This window comes from Leptonychotes weddellii, chromosome 5 (assembly GCF_054177405.1).
Source record: "Leptonychotes weddellii isolate Sample4059 chromosome 5, ASM5417740v2, whole genome shotgun sequence".
NCBI classification, from domain to species: domain Eukaryota; kingdom Metazoa; phylum Chordata; class Mammalia; order Carnivora; family Phocidae; genus Leptonychotes; species Leptonychotes weddellii.
In genome coordinates, this window is record NC_138373.1 from 101,569,308 (window position 1) to 101,582,197 (window position 12,890).

The 12,890-nt window shown below is 55.1% G+C and overlaps 1 protein-coding gene across 1 annotated transcript; it reads left to right on the plus strand.

The window, feature by feature from the left end:
* Positions 1-828: 828 nt before the first annotated feature.
* Positions 829-10,626, plus strand: PRPH (peripherin). Its single transcript, XM_081821610.1, has 10 exons — positions 829-1,163; positions 1,345-7,641; positions 8,034-8,094; positions 8,276-8,371; positions 8,771-8,938; positions 9,040-9,165; positions 9,256-9,476; positions 9,587-9,636; positions 9,884-9,963; positions 10,220-10,626. The coding sequence occupies exons 2-10, from the start codon at positions 7,100-7,102 to the stop codon at positions 10,283-10,285; spliced, it is 1,410 nt and encodes a 469-aa protein (XP_081677736.1). The 5' UTR covers positions 829-1,163; positions 1,345-7,099; the 3' UTR covers positions 10,286-10,626.
* The last annotated feature ends 2,264 nt before the right edge of the window (positions 10,627-12,890 follow it).

Sequence of the window (12,890 nt, forward strand, 5' to 3'; positions counted from 1 at the left end):
ATGTCAACATCCGGGAACCTGTGAATGTGACTTTATTTGGAAGAAGGGTCTTTGCAAAATGTAGTTAAGGATCTTGATATCATCCTAGATTCACTGGGTCCCCAAATCCAATGACAAGTGTCTTTTTATAAGAAAGAAAAGAGAAGACACAGACACAGAGGAGAAGGCCGTGTGAAGACAGAGGCAGAGATTAGAGATGCAGCCACAAGCCAAGGACCACCAGGAGCCACGAGAAGCTGGAAGAGGCAAGGAAGCCTTCTCCCCTAGAGCCTTTGGAGCTACAGGCCCCCAACATCTTGATTTTGGACTTCCAGCCTCCGAAACTGTGAGAATGAATTTCTGTTTTTTAAGCCACCAAGTTTGTGGTAATTTCTTATGACATCCCTAGGAAATTAATATGCCCACCTTTAAAAAAAAAAAAATGACACTGACTTTTTTGGGGCCCCTGGGTGGCTCAGTTGGTTAAGCGTCTGCCTTCGGCTCAGGTCATGATCTCAGGGTCCTGGGATGGAGCCCCGCGTCGGGCTCCTTGCTCAGCAGGGAGCCTGCTTCTCCCTCTCCCTCTGCCCCCCACTGCTTGTGCGGGCTTTCTCTCCCTCTCTCTCAAATAAATAAAATCTTTAAAGAAAAATGACACTTTTTAAGATTTTATTTATTTTTTAGAGAGCGAGCGAGAGAAACAGCATGAGAGGGGAGAGGGTCAGAGGGAGAAGCAGGCTCCCCGCTGAGCCGGGAGCCCGATGTGGGACTCGATCCCAGGACCCTGGGATCATGACCTGAGCCAAAAGCAGACGCTTAACCATCTGAGCCACCCAGGCGCCCAAAATGACACTTTTTAAAGAGTCTAGGAATTGTACTATGGAATGTCCCAATTCTGAAACTGTCTTCAGATTGACCTTTTAAAGTCATAAATCAGATCAAGTAATTCCCCTGCTTAAAACCCTCCAATGGCTTTTCATTGCATTAAAATAAAATAAGCTATAAACTCTTTACTCTGATTTACAAAGCCCTGCATGCCCTGACTCCTTCCCACACCTCTGACGTCACCTTGCCCTCTCTCCTCACCCACCTTGCTCTAGCCTCACTGACCTTTCTCTAATTCCTCAGACATGCCAAGCTCATCCCAGCCTTACCCCTATGCTCTGGCTCTTCCCTCTGCCCAGGTGACAACCAAATACAATTCTTTTTTTTTTTTTTTATTCATGAGAGACAGAGAGAGAGAGAGAGAGGCAGAGGGAGAAGCAGGCTCCCAAGGAGCAGAGAGCCCGATGCGGGGCTCGATCCCAGGACCCTGGGATCATGACCTGAGCCGAAGGCAGACGCTTAACCATCTGAGCCACCCAGGCGCCCCCCAAATACAATTCTTGATCCTTGATCCCAGATTGGGGGAAATAGTTAGGAAGGACATTATTGGGACAAATGGGGGAATTCTAATAGGACTATTTATTAGATAATATTGTTCTATCAATGCTAAATTTCTTGAGTGGGTTAATAGTACTATAGGAAAATATCTTTGTTCTTAGGAGATGCATGCTGAAGTATTTGGGGGTGAAATATCATGATGCCTGAATCTTAATTTCAAAGGGATTGTGGCAAAATATTGACAACTGGTAAGTCCAGGAGAAAGGTATACTGGTGTTTATAGCAGGCTTCTTTCAACTTTCTCTGGGTTTGAAACTCTTCAAAATAAAATGGGGAAAAAGATGGACAGTTTAAAGAAAAAAACTTAATCCTGGAATACTCAAATGTTTGTGTGCATTAAAAATCACCTAGGAAGTTTGTTCAAATGCGGATTCTAGAGATTCAGAAGTCCTGGGTGGGGCTCTGGAATCTACTTTTTAACAGTCCCTCCAGTGACTCTGTCAAGTCCTCAGGCCACACAGTGAGAAGGAAAATTCACTTAGCATTCCATGTCCATAAGCTGCTCTCCTGTTCTCCAGCTGAGGGGTAGCTGATTGGAAAGGTCAGGAAGGCAGGTGGAGATGTGATTTTATGATGGGGCAGGACTGGAGATTGTGAACACAGTAGAAGTGAGGATGCTGGGGGTGGTGTTTGAAGGCAGAGAATAGATTTTGCCCTGCTTCCCTGGCTTTTTGCTTGGGGGTGGGAGCTGCTGGGGTGGTATAGAGGAGGTTCCTAGGAATCAGGGCTCTGAACTCCTAATACCAGTGTTGCTATTCTATTTTACACACCCTTATGAATTTTTCTCAGCTATAGAAAGGAGGTCCAATAATGGTGAATTCCCCAAATTTCAGTGTTCCAAGAACCTTGAGTCTTAGATGTATTCAGACTGCAGACATGTCATTCTAGCTTCTGACCAGAAGGTGGCAGCAACACACCTCTCTTTATTTTCCAGACCACCTATCATGGGAAAGATTTTTTTCAGGTGCCTCAGAATTCCCTTCAGTTTAACCAACATTTATTTGACCTAGATCCTATGCTATACTCCACAGCCACAAAGGTGACTAAGACCCGATCCCTGCCCTCAAAGATCGTATTGTCAGGGATGGGGGAGTCAGATATATAAACAGATTAGTGCTAGTTTTCTAGCTGTGTGACCTTGGGCAAGTTGCTTAACCTCTCTGGGCCTCAGTTTTTTCAACTGTAGAATGAGAATCATAATAGTACCTATGCTGTAGAGTGATTAGGAGGATTAAAAATAATAACACGTATAAAATGTATGCCACATAGGAAATGTTAGCTATAACTATACGATACAGTGAGAAAAATGATGGGATGGAAAAGATGCCCAGAGTGCCCCCTAACTGGGAGGAGTAGAGCCTCCAGAGGGAGATAATAGGGAAGGGATTCCACCTGGTGTAGCCAGTCAGTCAGTGGGGACCCTGTGGCCAGACCAGCCTGGGAGAGAACCCACTTTGAGAAGTGTGGAGCCGGAATCCTCCTAGCTGAGGCTCATCTTGGCTCCTACAGGGCCAGAGCCCAGAACATCAGCAGCTCCTGACCCATCAGGATGTGCCTTCCTGCAGAGGGAGCCACTCTTAGCTTGCTGTGCAACCTCAGACAGGCAACTATGTCCCTCCAAGCCTTGAGTTCTACCTAAGTGTTGGGGAAAGGAACCCGCAGAACCACGGGATGGTGCCGAGTTCCACATCTGGGCACCGCGGAGAGTCGGCTGGATAGTCAGCCAGCACAGGGAAAGCAGGACTTGGAGCTAGGGGTGTAAAGGGTGCACTAGGAAGGCAAAGAGATCTTGAGGATGACATTGGGCTATCCCCAGGATGTGGACTGGAGGTCGAGCCAGTCCTAGATCTCTGAAGGGCAGGGGGACCCCAGCTGACACTTCATTACAAGTAATCAGGGCTATGGCAGGGGTCCTCTGTGTCTCAGTTTCCTCCCCATCACCCGGTAGGGGAAGAAGGCCATCAATAGTGCTGAGCACCTGCTATGAGCCTCATGACTTGCTAACTACTTCATGCACAAGTAGTACACGAAGTACTTAGATCTCACTTACATGTCACAACACCCAGGGATGAAGGTGTCATTATCTCTATTTTACAGATGAAGAAATGGAAGCTCAGAGAGGACAAGTAAGTTGCCAAGGGTCACACAGCTCAGAAGTGCCCAGGCTGGTGGCCTGATCTCTTCTCCCATGACCTTCTCCTTCATTTGACTTTAGCCTCCGTTGACCACTCCCTTAAAAACACCCTGGAAATCTTACCATTCATCAATACCCCAGCTCCAGAATCACAAATTCATGCATCTCACTCTCTGAAAACAACTTCCTACCCTCTTGGTGCCTCTTTCAATTCCCCTGTACTAGGACTGTTCTTTGGCCTTGCCTGGGAGGCCAGCTATGGACCTCTTTACTCTCCCAGTCTCCCACCCTCACCTGCCCACACACCCTTTCTTCATCCAGCTTTGAGTCCATGGCCTGTCGTTCGGTAGCACTTCCCAGTAAACTTCATTGCTCACCTTCCTTACAAACCCCTGAATGCATCTAATTGTCATTTTTCTCCAAGCCTTCACCGGAGCAGCTGGCTAATCCTTGTACAGCACATATTATGTGCCAAGCACTAAGTGCCTCACATATTATAACTCAGCTAATCCTCCAATACTATGAGGAAGGTACAATTCTTATTGCCTCATTTATGGATAAAGAAAATGGAGTGAACAGAGGTGAAATCACTCACCCAAACCCAAAAGCATACAGCTAATTAAATTGAGGAGCCATGATCACACCCAGGTGGTCTGTTCAGAGTCCATGTCTTCATCAGTACATTGGGGAAAGATCAGCCAGGCAGTCCTTGGCTCCTTCTGCCCTGGGTCCAGAACCGCTCCCAGCCACTAGCGGGGACAATCCAAGAGAAGTCCAGATCCTCACTGCATTCGGCAGCTGACTATATCACTTGGGAGATCAAGAATGATAATAGTAAAACTAACTTACGTTTCAGCCATTATCATATGTGTCCTAAGTATTTAATCCTCCCAGCAACAGTATGAGGTAGAAGTTACGATTATCTACATTTTACTGGGGGACATGGAAGGACATTGTAACAAGCCTAAATTCCTACAACACACAATGTTGGAGTCAGATGGGAAGCTTGGCAGCTGGATGCCCGAGCCCTGGCTCTTAACCGTGACCCTTTCCTACCTTTCTTTTGGCCCTTTCCTACCTTTCCTCCTGGCTCTTTCTGAATAAGGGGGAGGAGTCTTCTCTGACATGCTGGCTGGCCTGGTTCCCCCACCCAGGCCCCGACCTCACTCCCTCCCTCCACAGCTCCCTGAGCCCTGCTGAGGAGGCCCTGGTCCCCTCTCCTTCGAGGCACCGGGGTGGTAAGCTGGAAGCTTAAGCAGCGAAAGGCTGGGAGCTCCACCTGCAACTGCCTGGGCTCAGCCCAAGGGGCCTCTATGCGATGCTCAAAGGCCCAGATCTACCAGCAGCGACCTATAAAGACAGGGCCTGGGAAGGACCAGCTCAGGCTCCCAGTTTGCTCCCCATGGACAGCAGACAGGGACGGGCAGGGCCTGGGCTGGGGTCGATGGGGCTCCAGGCCAATGGCAGCTGGGGCTCAGAGCCTAGGGCTGTGGCACAAAGCACCAACGCTTCCCCAGCATCCACCCCCCGCCCATACACACAGAGCCGCCAAGCCCTTATCCCCCAGCTCAGGCTGGACCCCACCCCTCCCCACTCCTAGAAGTCAGGGGGACAGGCCCAGGTTTATCCATCCTGTCCCCTCTCTCCCATCCTCCCTCTTCCCATTCCCCTGGCAACCAAACCAGACCCATCAAGGAGAAGGACCTGGCAGCTGTGCAGGGAGAGACTAATGGCCCGGAAGGAAGGAGGGGCCTGGAGAGGAGACATGAAGGAAGGTGGCAGGGATGTGAGCAGGCGGGCGTTGGCCCATCTCAGAGGACACACAAAGGAGGGGAGGTTCCTCTGCCCTGCAATGCTGAGGAGCTGGCTGGCCAAGGACCCGCCCTCCTCACCCCCTCACCCAGAGATCCAGCCTGGAGTCCCAAACCGTCTTCCCCAGATGCCCAGCTCTAGTCCTCAGGGCCTGTCTGAGGTGGACCTGTCCGAGCTGGAAAGCCCTGGAGTCCCCGGCGGCAGCAGCCCCATGGCTCTTGGCAAACCCAACGGGCCTCAGCACCCTGGCTCCTGCAGACCACCTGAACTGCCTCTGTCCGCTCCGGGGCGGCCTGTGCCTGAGTTCTGGAAGCCGCAGACATGCAAAGGCCAGACGTCAGCCCTCCTGATAACTGGGGTGGGGGAGGGCCGGAAGGGAGGTGCGCTTGCGTGTGTGATGTGTGTGCCTATCGGTGATGTAGGGCTATTATGCATATGCATCTGTGTGCACGGGCTTGTGGATCTGCTTTGGGGCCTTCTCTCTCCTCTTTCAGTCCCTGGACCACCAGCGATGGGCGCTTTCTCTTTCCCCATCTCTTCCCCATCCAGCCCCACCCATCCCTGGGTACCTGAACTCCTCAATACTGGTAGCCGGTTCCTGCCAGCCCGTTCATCTCTCAGCCTTGGCAGCAGCTGCTGCCCTCAGCCCCCTCCCCTTCCTACCTCAGGAATCGCTTTGCTTCCCGTAAGGCCCATGACTGAGCAGCCGTTGGTTGGGGGAAGGGAGAATCCAGTAAAGCTGGACAGCCTACAACTGGCTCGTTCAGCTCAGCCTCTGGCCGGGCACAGACCCTGCGGAGTGGGACCCAGAGCTGGGCGCAGCCACCCTCAGCCCCCCACTGCTGGGCCCACCCTGTGGCGGCCCAGTGTAGGTCCAGGTTTGGGAGCTGTGTCTTTAAGGCTGAGCCATCAGCAGGCAACCCCCTGGCCAAGTGTCCAGGGGAGGGGGAGGGGAAATGGCCAGTCCATTAGCCGCAGAGCTGGCGCCAGGCAGCAGACCTCCACAGGGCCCTGGGGATTACGGAGGGATCAGCCCTTCCCCCCCCTTAGCTCCCTCACCGTCCTGTCCCCCATTTCTCCCTGGGTGTGGTAACAGAGGGGTAGCTGACAGCAGGTAAAATCAGGGCCTAGCCTGCAGGGCACAAGTGGGGGCATAGGCCCTGGGGCCTAAGCCAGGCCAACTCTCCATCTGCCCAGGGCCACCTCCTCACCACTCAGGCGCCAGAAGCCTGCCCTATAACCTCCAGTCCTCCTATCCCCCCCTTTTTCTTACTGATGTATAACTGACCTAACATTGTATTAATTTCAGGGGGACAATGTAATGACTCTACGTTTGCGCATCTCCGACTTTTACCAGCTCTCTCAGGCGGGAATCCCAGCTCCAGTCAAGCCCTCCCACCCTGGGCTCCCGCTCTGGATGCCCGCTGGAAGGTGCTGACCCCCATCCCAGGCCTGCCGGTGGTCGCCAGGCCCGCTTCCCTCCCCGCCAGCAACAGGGGGAAGCAAGTAGGCAGGGTGCCAACAGCCTTGGCGGGAGGGTGCGGCTCTCCTGCTGCTCCGCAGGGGTGGGGCGTCCCCCTCCCCACATAGCCCCGCCGTCAGGCCAGTGGGAGGAGCTGCCCGTGCCCCCCCTGAGCCTGCAGGGCTATAAAGCCGCCTCGCAGCGGTCTGCAGCTCCCTCCCAGCTCCCGGACCAGCTCTGCCAGCGGTGACTGCCCATCCTCGGCCGCCATGAGCCACCCGTCGGGCCTCCGAGCCGGCGTCACTTCCACCTCCTACCGCCGCACCTTCGGGCCACCGCCCTCACTGTCCCCCGGGGCCTACTCCTATGCGTCCAGCTCCCGCTTCTCGAGCAGCCGCCTGCTGGGCTCGGCGTCCCCCGGCTCCTCCGTGCGCCTGGGCAGCTTCCGCGGCCCCCGGGCGGGCGCGGGCGCCCTCCTGCGCCTGCCCTCGGAGCGCCTCGACTTTTCCATGGCCGAGGCCCTGAACCAGGAGTTCCTGGCCACGCGCAGCAACGAGAAGCAGGAGCTGCAAGAGCTCAACGACCGCTTCGCCAACTTCATTGAGAAGGTGCGCTTCCTGGAGCAGCAGAACGCGGCCTTGCGCGGGGAGCTGAGCCAGGCCCGGGGCCAGGAGCCGGCGCGCGCCGACCAGCTGTGCCAGCAGGAGCTGCGCGAGCTGCGCAGGGAGCTGGAGCTGCTGGGCCGCGAGCGCGACCGGGTGCAGGTGGAGCGCGACGGACTGGCGGAGGACGTGGCGGCGCTCAAGCAGAGGTCAGGGGGCAGGGCCGGGGCTGGGCGGCGGCCGTCGAGGCGGCTGCTCCTCGCTCGGCTCCCTGCCCGGCCAGCCGCCGGAGGGAGTGGCTCCCCTCGTCTGCCCAGGCGCGTGCAGGGAGTAAGCTCGCCCGCGGGCTCTCACCGTCCCCCCCCCACCAGCGTGCTGCCTCTCTGGGGAGGGGAGGGAGGAGCCACTATGTCTGCCCTGTGTCTAAAGGGGGGGTCCCCTCTCAGCTCCCAGCCCGTTAGAGACAAAGTCGGGCAGCTTGAAGACCCCTCCTTCCTCAGAGTCCTGGACGGTAGCAGCCTCTAACCTAGACCCTGGGCTGCGCGGGCTGATGCTTGGGCGGTGACCCTGCAGCTCGGCCTCTGCCCGTTCTGCTTGCCAGGTTGGAGGAGGAGACGCGCAAGCGGGAGGATGCGGAGCACAACCTCGTGCTCTTCCGCAAGGTGAGCCCGGGCCCCACGTCAGCGCAGTCTCGCCACGTCTACCCCCGCCTGCATCTAGGGTGACAAGTGTGGGCGCCAGGAGGCGACCAGAAGCCTCCAGAGACAGGCAGGGAGGGCCTGGCCCTTCCTCGGCCTGAGCAGTCCCTCCCTGCTCTTGAACCCCCACTGCCACCCCCTTAAGGACGTGGACGACGCCACCCTGTCCCGCCTGGAACTAGAGCGCAAGATTGAGTCTCTGATGGATGAGATTGAGTTCCTCAAGAAGCTACACGAGGAGGTAGGTGGGCCGAGTGTCAGTAGAGGCTTCGAAGGTTGCAGGTGGTCTCATTGGAGCTGAAAGGCAGGCGCTAGAGAAGACTGGCGAATGCGGCGGAGGACTCGCCCTAGGGAAGAGAAGTGAGATTCGCTGGGTAGACGCAGCCCCTCAACCCGCCCTCTACAGGTGGTTTGACTCCCACCCCTGCGCCACCTGGTGGCGAGCGGCGGAACTGCACTCCGTCGCTTGGCCGCCGGCTTGGAGCACACCGGGGCGCAGGACGCGCAGTCCTCTGCGCGCTGCACTCCCTGGCACCCCCTTCTGTTCATTCGAGTGTTTCTTCTCTTTTCTGTGCGTGAACTGCGCGGCCCGCATGGGATCCGCGCGGCAACCTCGACAACTTGTTGTCCTGGGCCGCAGGAGCTGCGAGACCTGCAGGTGAGCGTGGAGAGCCAGCAGGTGCAGCAGGTCGAGGTGGAGGCCACCGTGAAGCCTGAGCTGACGGCGGCGCTGAGGGACATCCGCGCGCAGTACGAGAGCATCGCGGCGAAGAACCTGCAGGAGGCAGAGGAGTGGTACAAGTCCAAGGTGCGAGAGCCCGGGAGGGCGAGGGAGGGTCTGGGCGAGCGGGGTGCTGCGGGGAGCGCGCGTGCCGTCAGCTCACGGCCCTGTTGCCTCGCACGCCGCAGTACGCCGACCTGTCCGACGCCGCCAACCGGAACCACGAGGCCCTGCGTCAGGCCAAGCAGGAGATGAACGAGTCCCGACGCCAGATACAGAGCCTGACTTGTGAGGTGGACGGGCTGCGCGGCACGGTGAGTACCGGGCTTCGCGCCCAGGCCCGGGGAGGGGGGGCCGCGGAGGATTAAGGCTGTTCCCCCAGTGACCCCCTGCTGCCCCCCCAGAACGAGGCGCTGCTCAGACAGCTGCGGGAGCTAGAGGAGCACTTTGCCCTGGAGGCGGGCGGGTACCAGGCGGGTGCCGCGAGGCTCGAGGAGGAGCTGCGACAGCTAAAGGAGGAGATGGCCCGGCACCTGCGCGAGTACCAGGAGCTCCTCAACGTCAAGATGGCCCTGGACATCGAGATCGCCACCTACCGGAAGCTGCTGGAGGGCGAGGAGAGCAGGTGGGGGGCAGGGCTGCTGGAGGGTGGGAGTGTAAGGGATGGTAGGGATTGGGTGTTCAGGGAAGGGGCGGGGCCTGGGCCCAGTCGCTGACCCCTTGCTTCGCTCCCAGGATCTCCGTGCCAGTCCATTCTTTTGCATCCTTAAGTATAAAGACGGCTGGTGAGTCTCCCACGCCTGGCTTCCAATCTGCCTGTCCCCTTGTCCGCTTCTGCCCTGACCAGACTCTTGCTATGTATGCCTCTGCTCAGGGATCGATTCTGTCCATGAACTACTGAGTCCTAGTCTGTACTCATGCCCTGCCCCTCATGCCCTGCCACTCCCCTTCCCTCATGGATGAGAGTGAGGGCTTAAAAGGAGAGAAACTGCAAGCCTCCTCTCTTCCACCCCTTCATCCTACTTTTTCCAGTGCCTGAGGTGGAGCCTCCTCAGGACAGCCACAGCAGGAAGATGGTTCTGATCAAGACCATTGAGACCCGGGATGGGGAGGTGAGATGGACCACTTGAGCCCAGGACCCCATCATTGCCCACATTATTTCTGAGCCCCAACCTGGCTGCCGCCGAGTTTAGAGTATTGAGGGTTAGTGGTCTTTGGGGCTAGAGGGAGACAGGGAGATAGAGAAGGTGGATAGATAGTCAGGAGCCTCAGCTGGTTTTGCTGGAGAAGGAGACAGCATACCCCAAAGGAGAGCAAAGGAGGGCGGTGCTGAATGGTTTGTGCCCTTCACATGCCTTGCCCCAGCAGGTGGTGACTGAGTCCCAGAAGGAGCAGCGCAGTGAGCTGGACAAGTCTTCTACTCACAGCTACTGAACCCATTGGTCCAGAGCTCCCTGACCTGCCCTAGGCCTGCTCCAAGTCCCAGACCCCAACACCTGTACGGAATTAGTCCTCTCGGCTCTGCATGTGTCTAGGGGATGGCACAAGTCACCCCTTCCCTGCCCTGTGGCCAAGCCCTACCCAGCCAGCAGTACCTGGCCCTTCTCTCCCTGCCCTGACACATATATATGACCTGTGTGTTCCCCTTATTGAGTCCTAGTAAGAGGCTGGCGATCCCCAGATCTATTCTCCTCCTGCCATTATCCCATGACCAGTGGAGCGGGCCAGGGTCTGAGTTTCACTTTTGAATCAAATAAAACTGCTGTCAAGAGAAACGTCTCCAGTGTGTTTGTGTCTGTGGAAGTGGGGGTGCCTGTGGGGAGGGGGCTCAGCAGTATTTTCCCCTTGTCTCTAGTCTTTTTTTTTTTTTTAAGATTTTATTTATTTGACACAGAGAGAGGGAACACAAGCAGGGGGAGTGGGAGAGGGAGAAGCAGGCTTCCCGTGGATCAGGGAGCCCGATGCAGGGCTCGATCCCAGGACCCTGGGATCATGACCTGAGCCGAAGTCAGACACTTAATGACCCAGGCACCCCGTCTCTAGTCATTTCTTTTCTGCATCCTGTATCTTGGCATCTATGACTCCTATCTATCCTTCTCCTAGTTCTACATCCACTCCTTCTCAACTTCTGTTACGGCGGCCCTGAATGTCCAGGTGCCTTCTGGATGTGCTGTAGGCCCCTCAAACTCAACATGTCCAAAACAGAGTTCCTCATTTCCCTCTGCACCTGCGATCATGTTCTTCCTTCGGGGTTCCCCACTCTAGAAGAAGGCACCACTAAGGACTTCTGCTGCCAAATTAGAACACCTCATCTTCTACTCCTTTCTTTTCTTACCCCTCCAATTCTGTTAATTCTACTTCTTAATTCTTTCAAGTCTGTCTGGTTCTCCCCATCTCCGCTGCCACCACCCTAGTCTGGGCCACCATCATCATTTGCCTGGGTTCATTATCTCCCTCAGTGATGTCTTGCCCTTGGCCTTGCCCTGCCACCCACCTAAACCTACTTGACACACTTGGCTAGCAAATCAGATTCTGCCACCCTCACCCTCCACCCTGCTTGAAAATGTCCACTTCTACAATGCCCTCCAACTCTATTCCATCCTACCCTTGCCTTCAAGTCAAGTCTGAGTTTGTTTAAAATGATCTTTTTCAGTCAATTATTGTGCTACATGCAGGGAGTAAGCCAGGGTCCCCACTCTCAAGGAGTTCCCAGTCTGGGGTAGGGGTGAGGGACTGACAAGCAGGTCATTACAGCCTTGTGAAGAGCACTGTGACTGGGAAAGAAGATGACTTTGTGGGGACACGAAGAGCATCTAACCCAGGCTTGCGGTAAATGTCCCCCCCATCATGCTGAGCACTGAAACGAGCAGGAGTTATTCAGGTAAAGCAGGGAGAGGAGGAGGTCTTTCTAGATAGATAAGTCAGTCAGGAGGTGAGACAGAGCCAGTTTTTGGACTGGAAGTACCTCTATCATTCTGGAATGAAGGACAGAAAGGAGGAATGGCCCTGAGGTTGCAAAGATGACATGTGGGCTAGGTCATGCAGGACCTCACGTGCCATATGAAGGCTTTCTCCGAATGCATCCTAAGGAAAAGGGAAAAAAACATGGTTTCATCAGGAGGGTGAAGGATTCAGATTTGCATTTTAGAAAGATCACTCTGGCTGTGGTGTGCAGAAGCCATTAGGAGGCAGAGAACCAGGTCAGAGGCTGTTGCAGGGGAACAGGCAAGAGGTGATAGTGAGCAGAGAAGTGGGTGGATCTGAGAAATATTCAGGGCAGAGGGACTCTGCTACACCCAAGGAAACATTGCCACTGGGGGCAGGAGGGAAATAAATAGCAGAGATGACTGAAGGTTTTGGCTTGAGTCAGGCAGATGGTGGATCTTTCACAGAAGACTAGAGGAGGGGGAGGAGGGGGCCCAGACAAAGTCCGTTTTAGGCCTACTGAGTGTGAGATGTTATGGAACAGCCAAGAGGAAGACCTGGCAGGCAGGTGGATCCAGAGGTCTGGAGTTCAGGTGTGATGGGATATTTTGAGATACTGAATCAGGATGCTATCTGCTACAAGTAACATAATACCTCATTTTTTAAGAAAAAGAAAGAAATAGGGGCGCCTGGGTGGCTCAGTCATTAAGCGTCTGCCTCCAGCTCAGGTCATGATCCAAGGGTCCTGGGATCGAGCCCCGCATCGGGCTCCCTGCTCAGCGGGAAGCCTGCTTCTCCCTCTCCCATTCCCCCTGCTTGTGTACCCTCTCTCGCTCTCTCGCTCTCTGTCAAATAAATAAAATCTTAAAAAAAAAAAAGGAAAAAAGAAAAAGAAATAGCTCATGTAACAAGGAACCAGAGGTAGGCAGGCTCTGAGGGCTGTTGATTCAGTAGTTCAGTGATGTCATCAAGGACTTAGATTCTGTCCAAGGTTCTACTCAGCCTTCCTCCTTGAAGCTTTGTCCTTAGGGTAGTTCTCCTCATGGTCCCAAGATGGCTGCCAGCAGCTACTGGGTAATGCTTCCCTCTTCACATCCAGTGGAGGAAAGAGAAA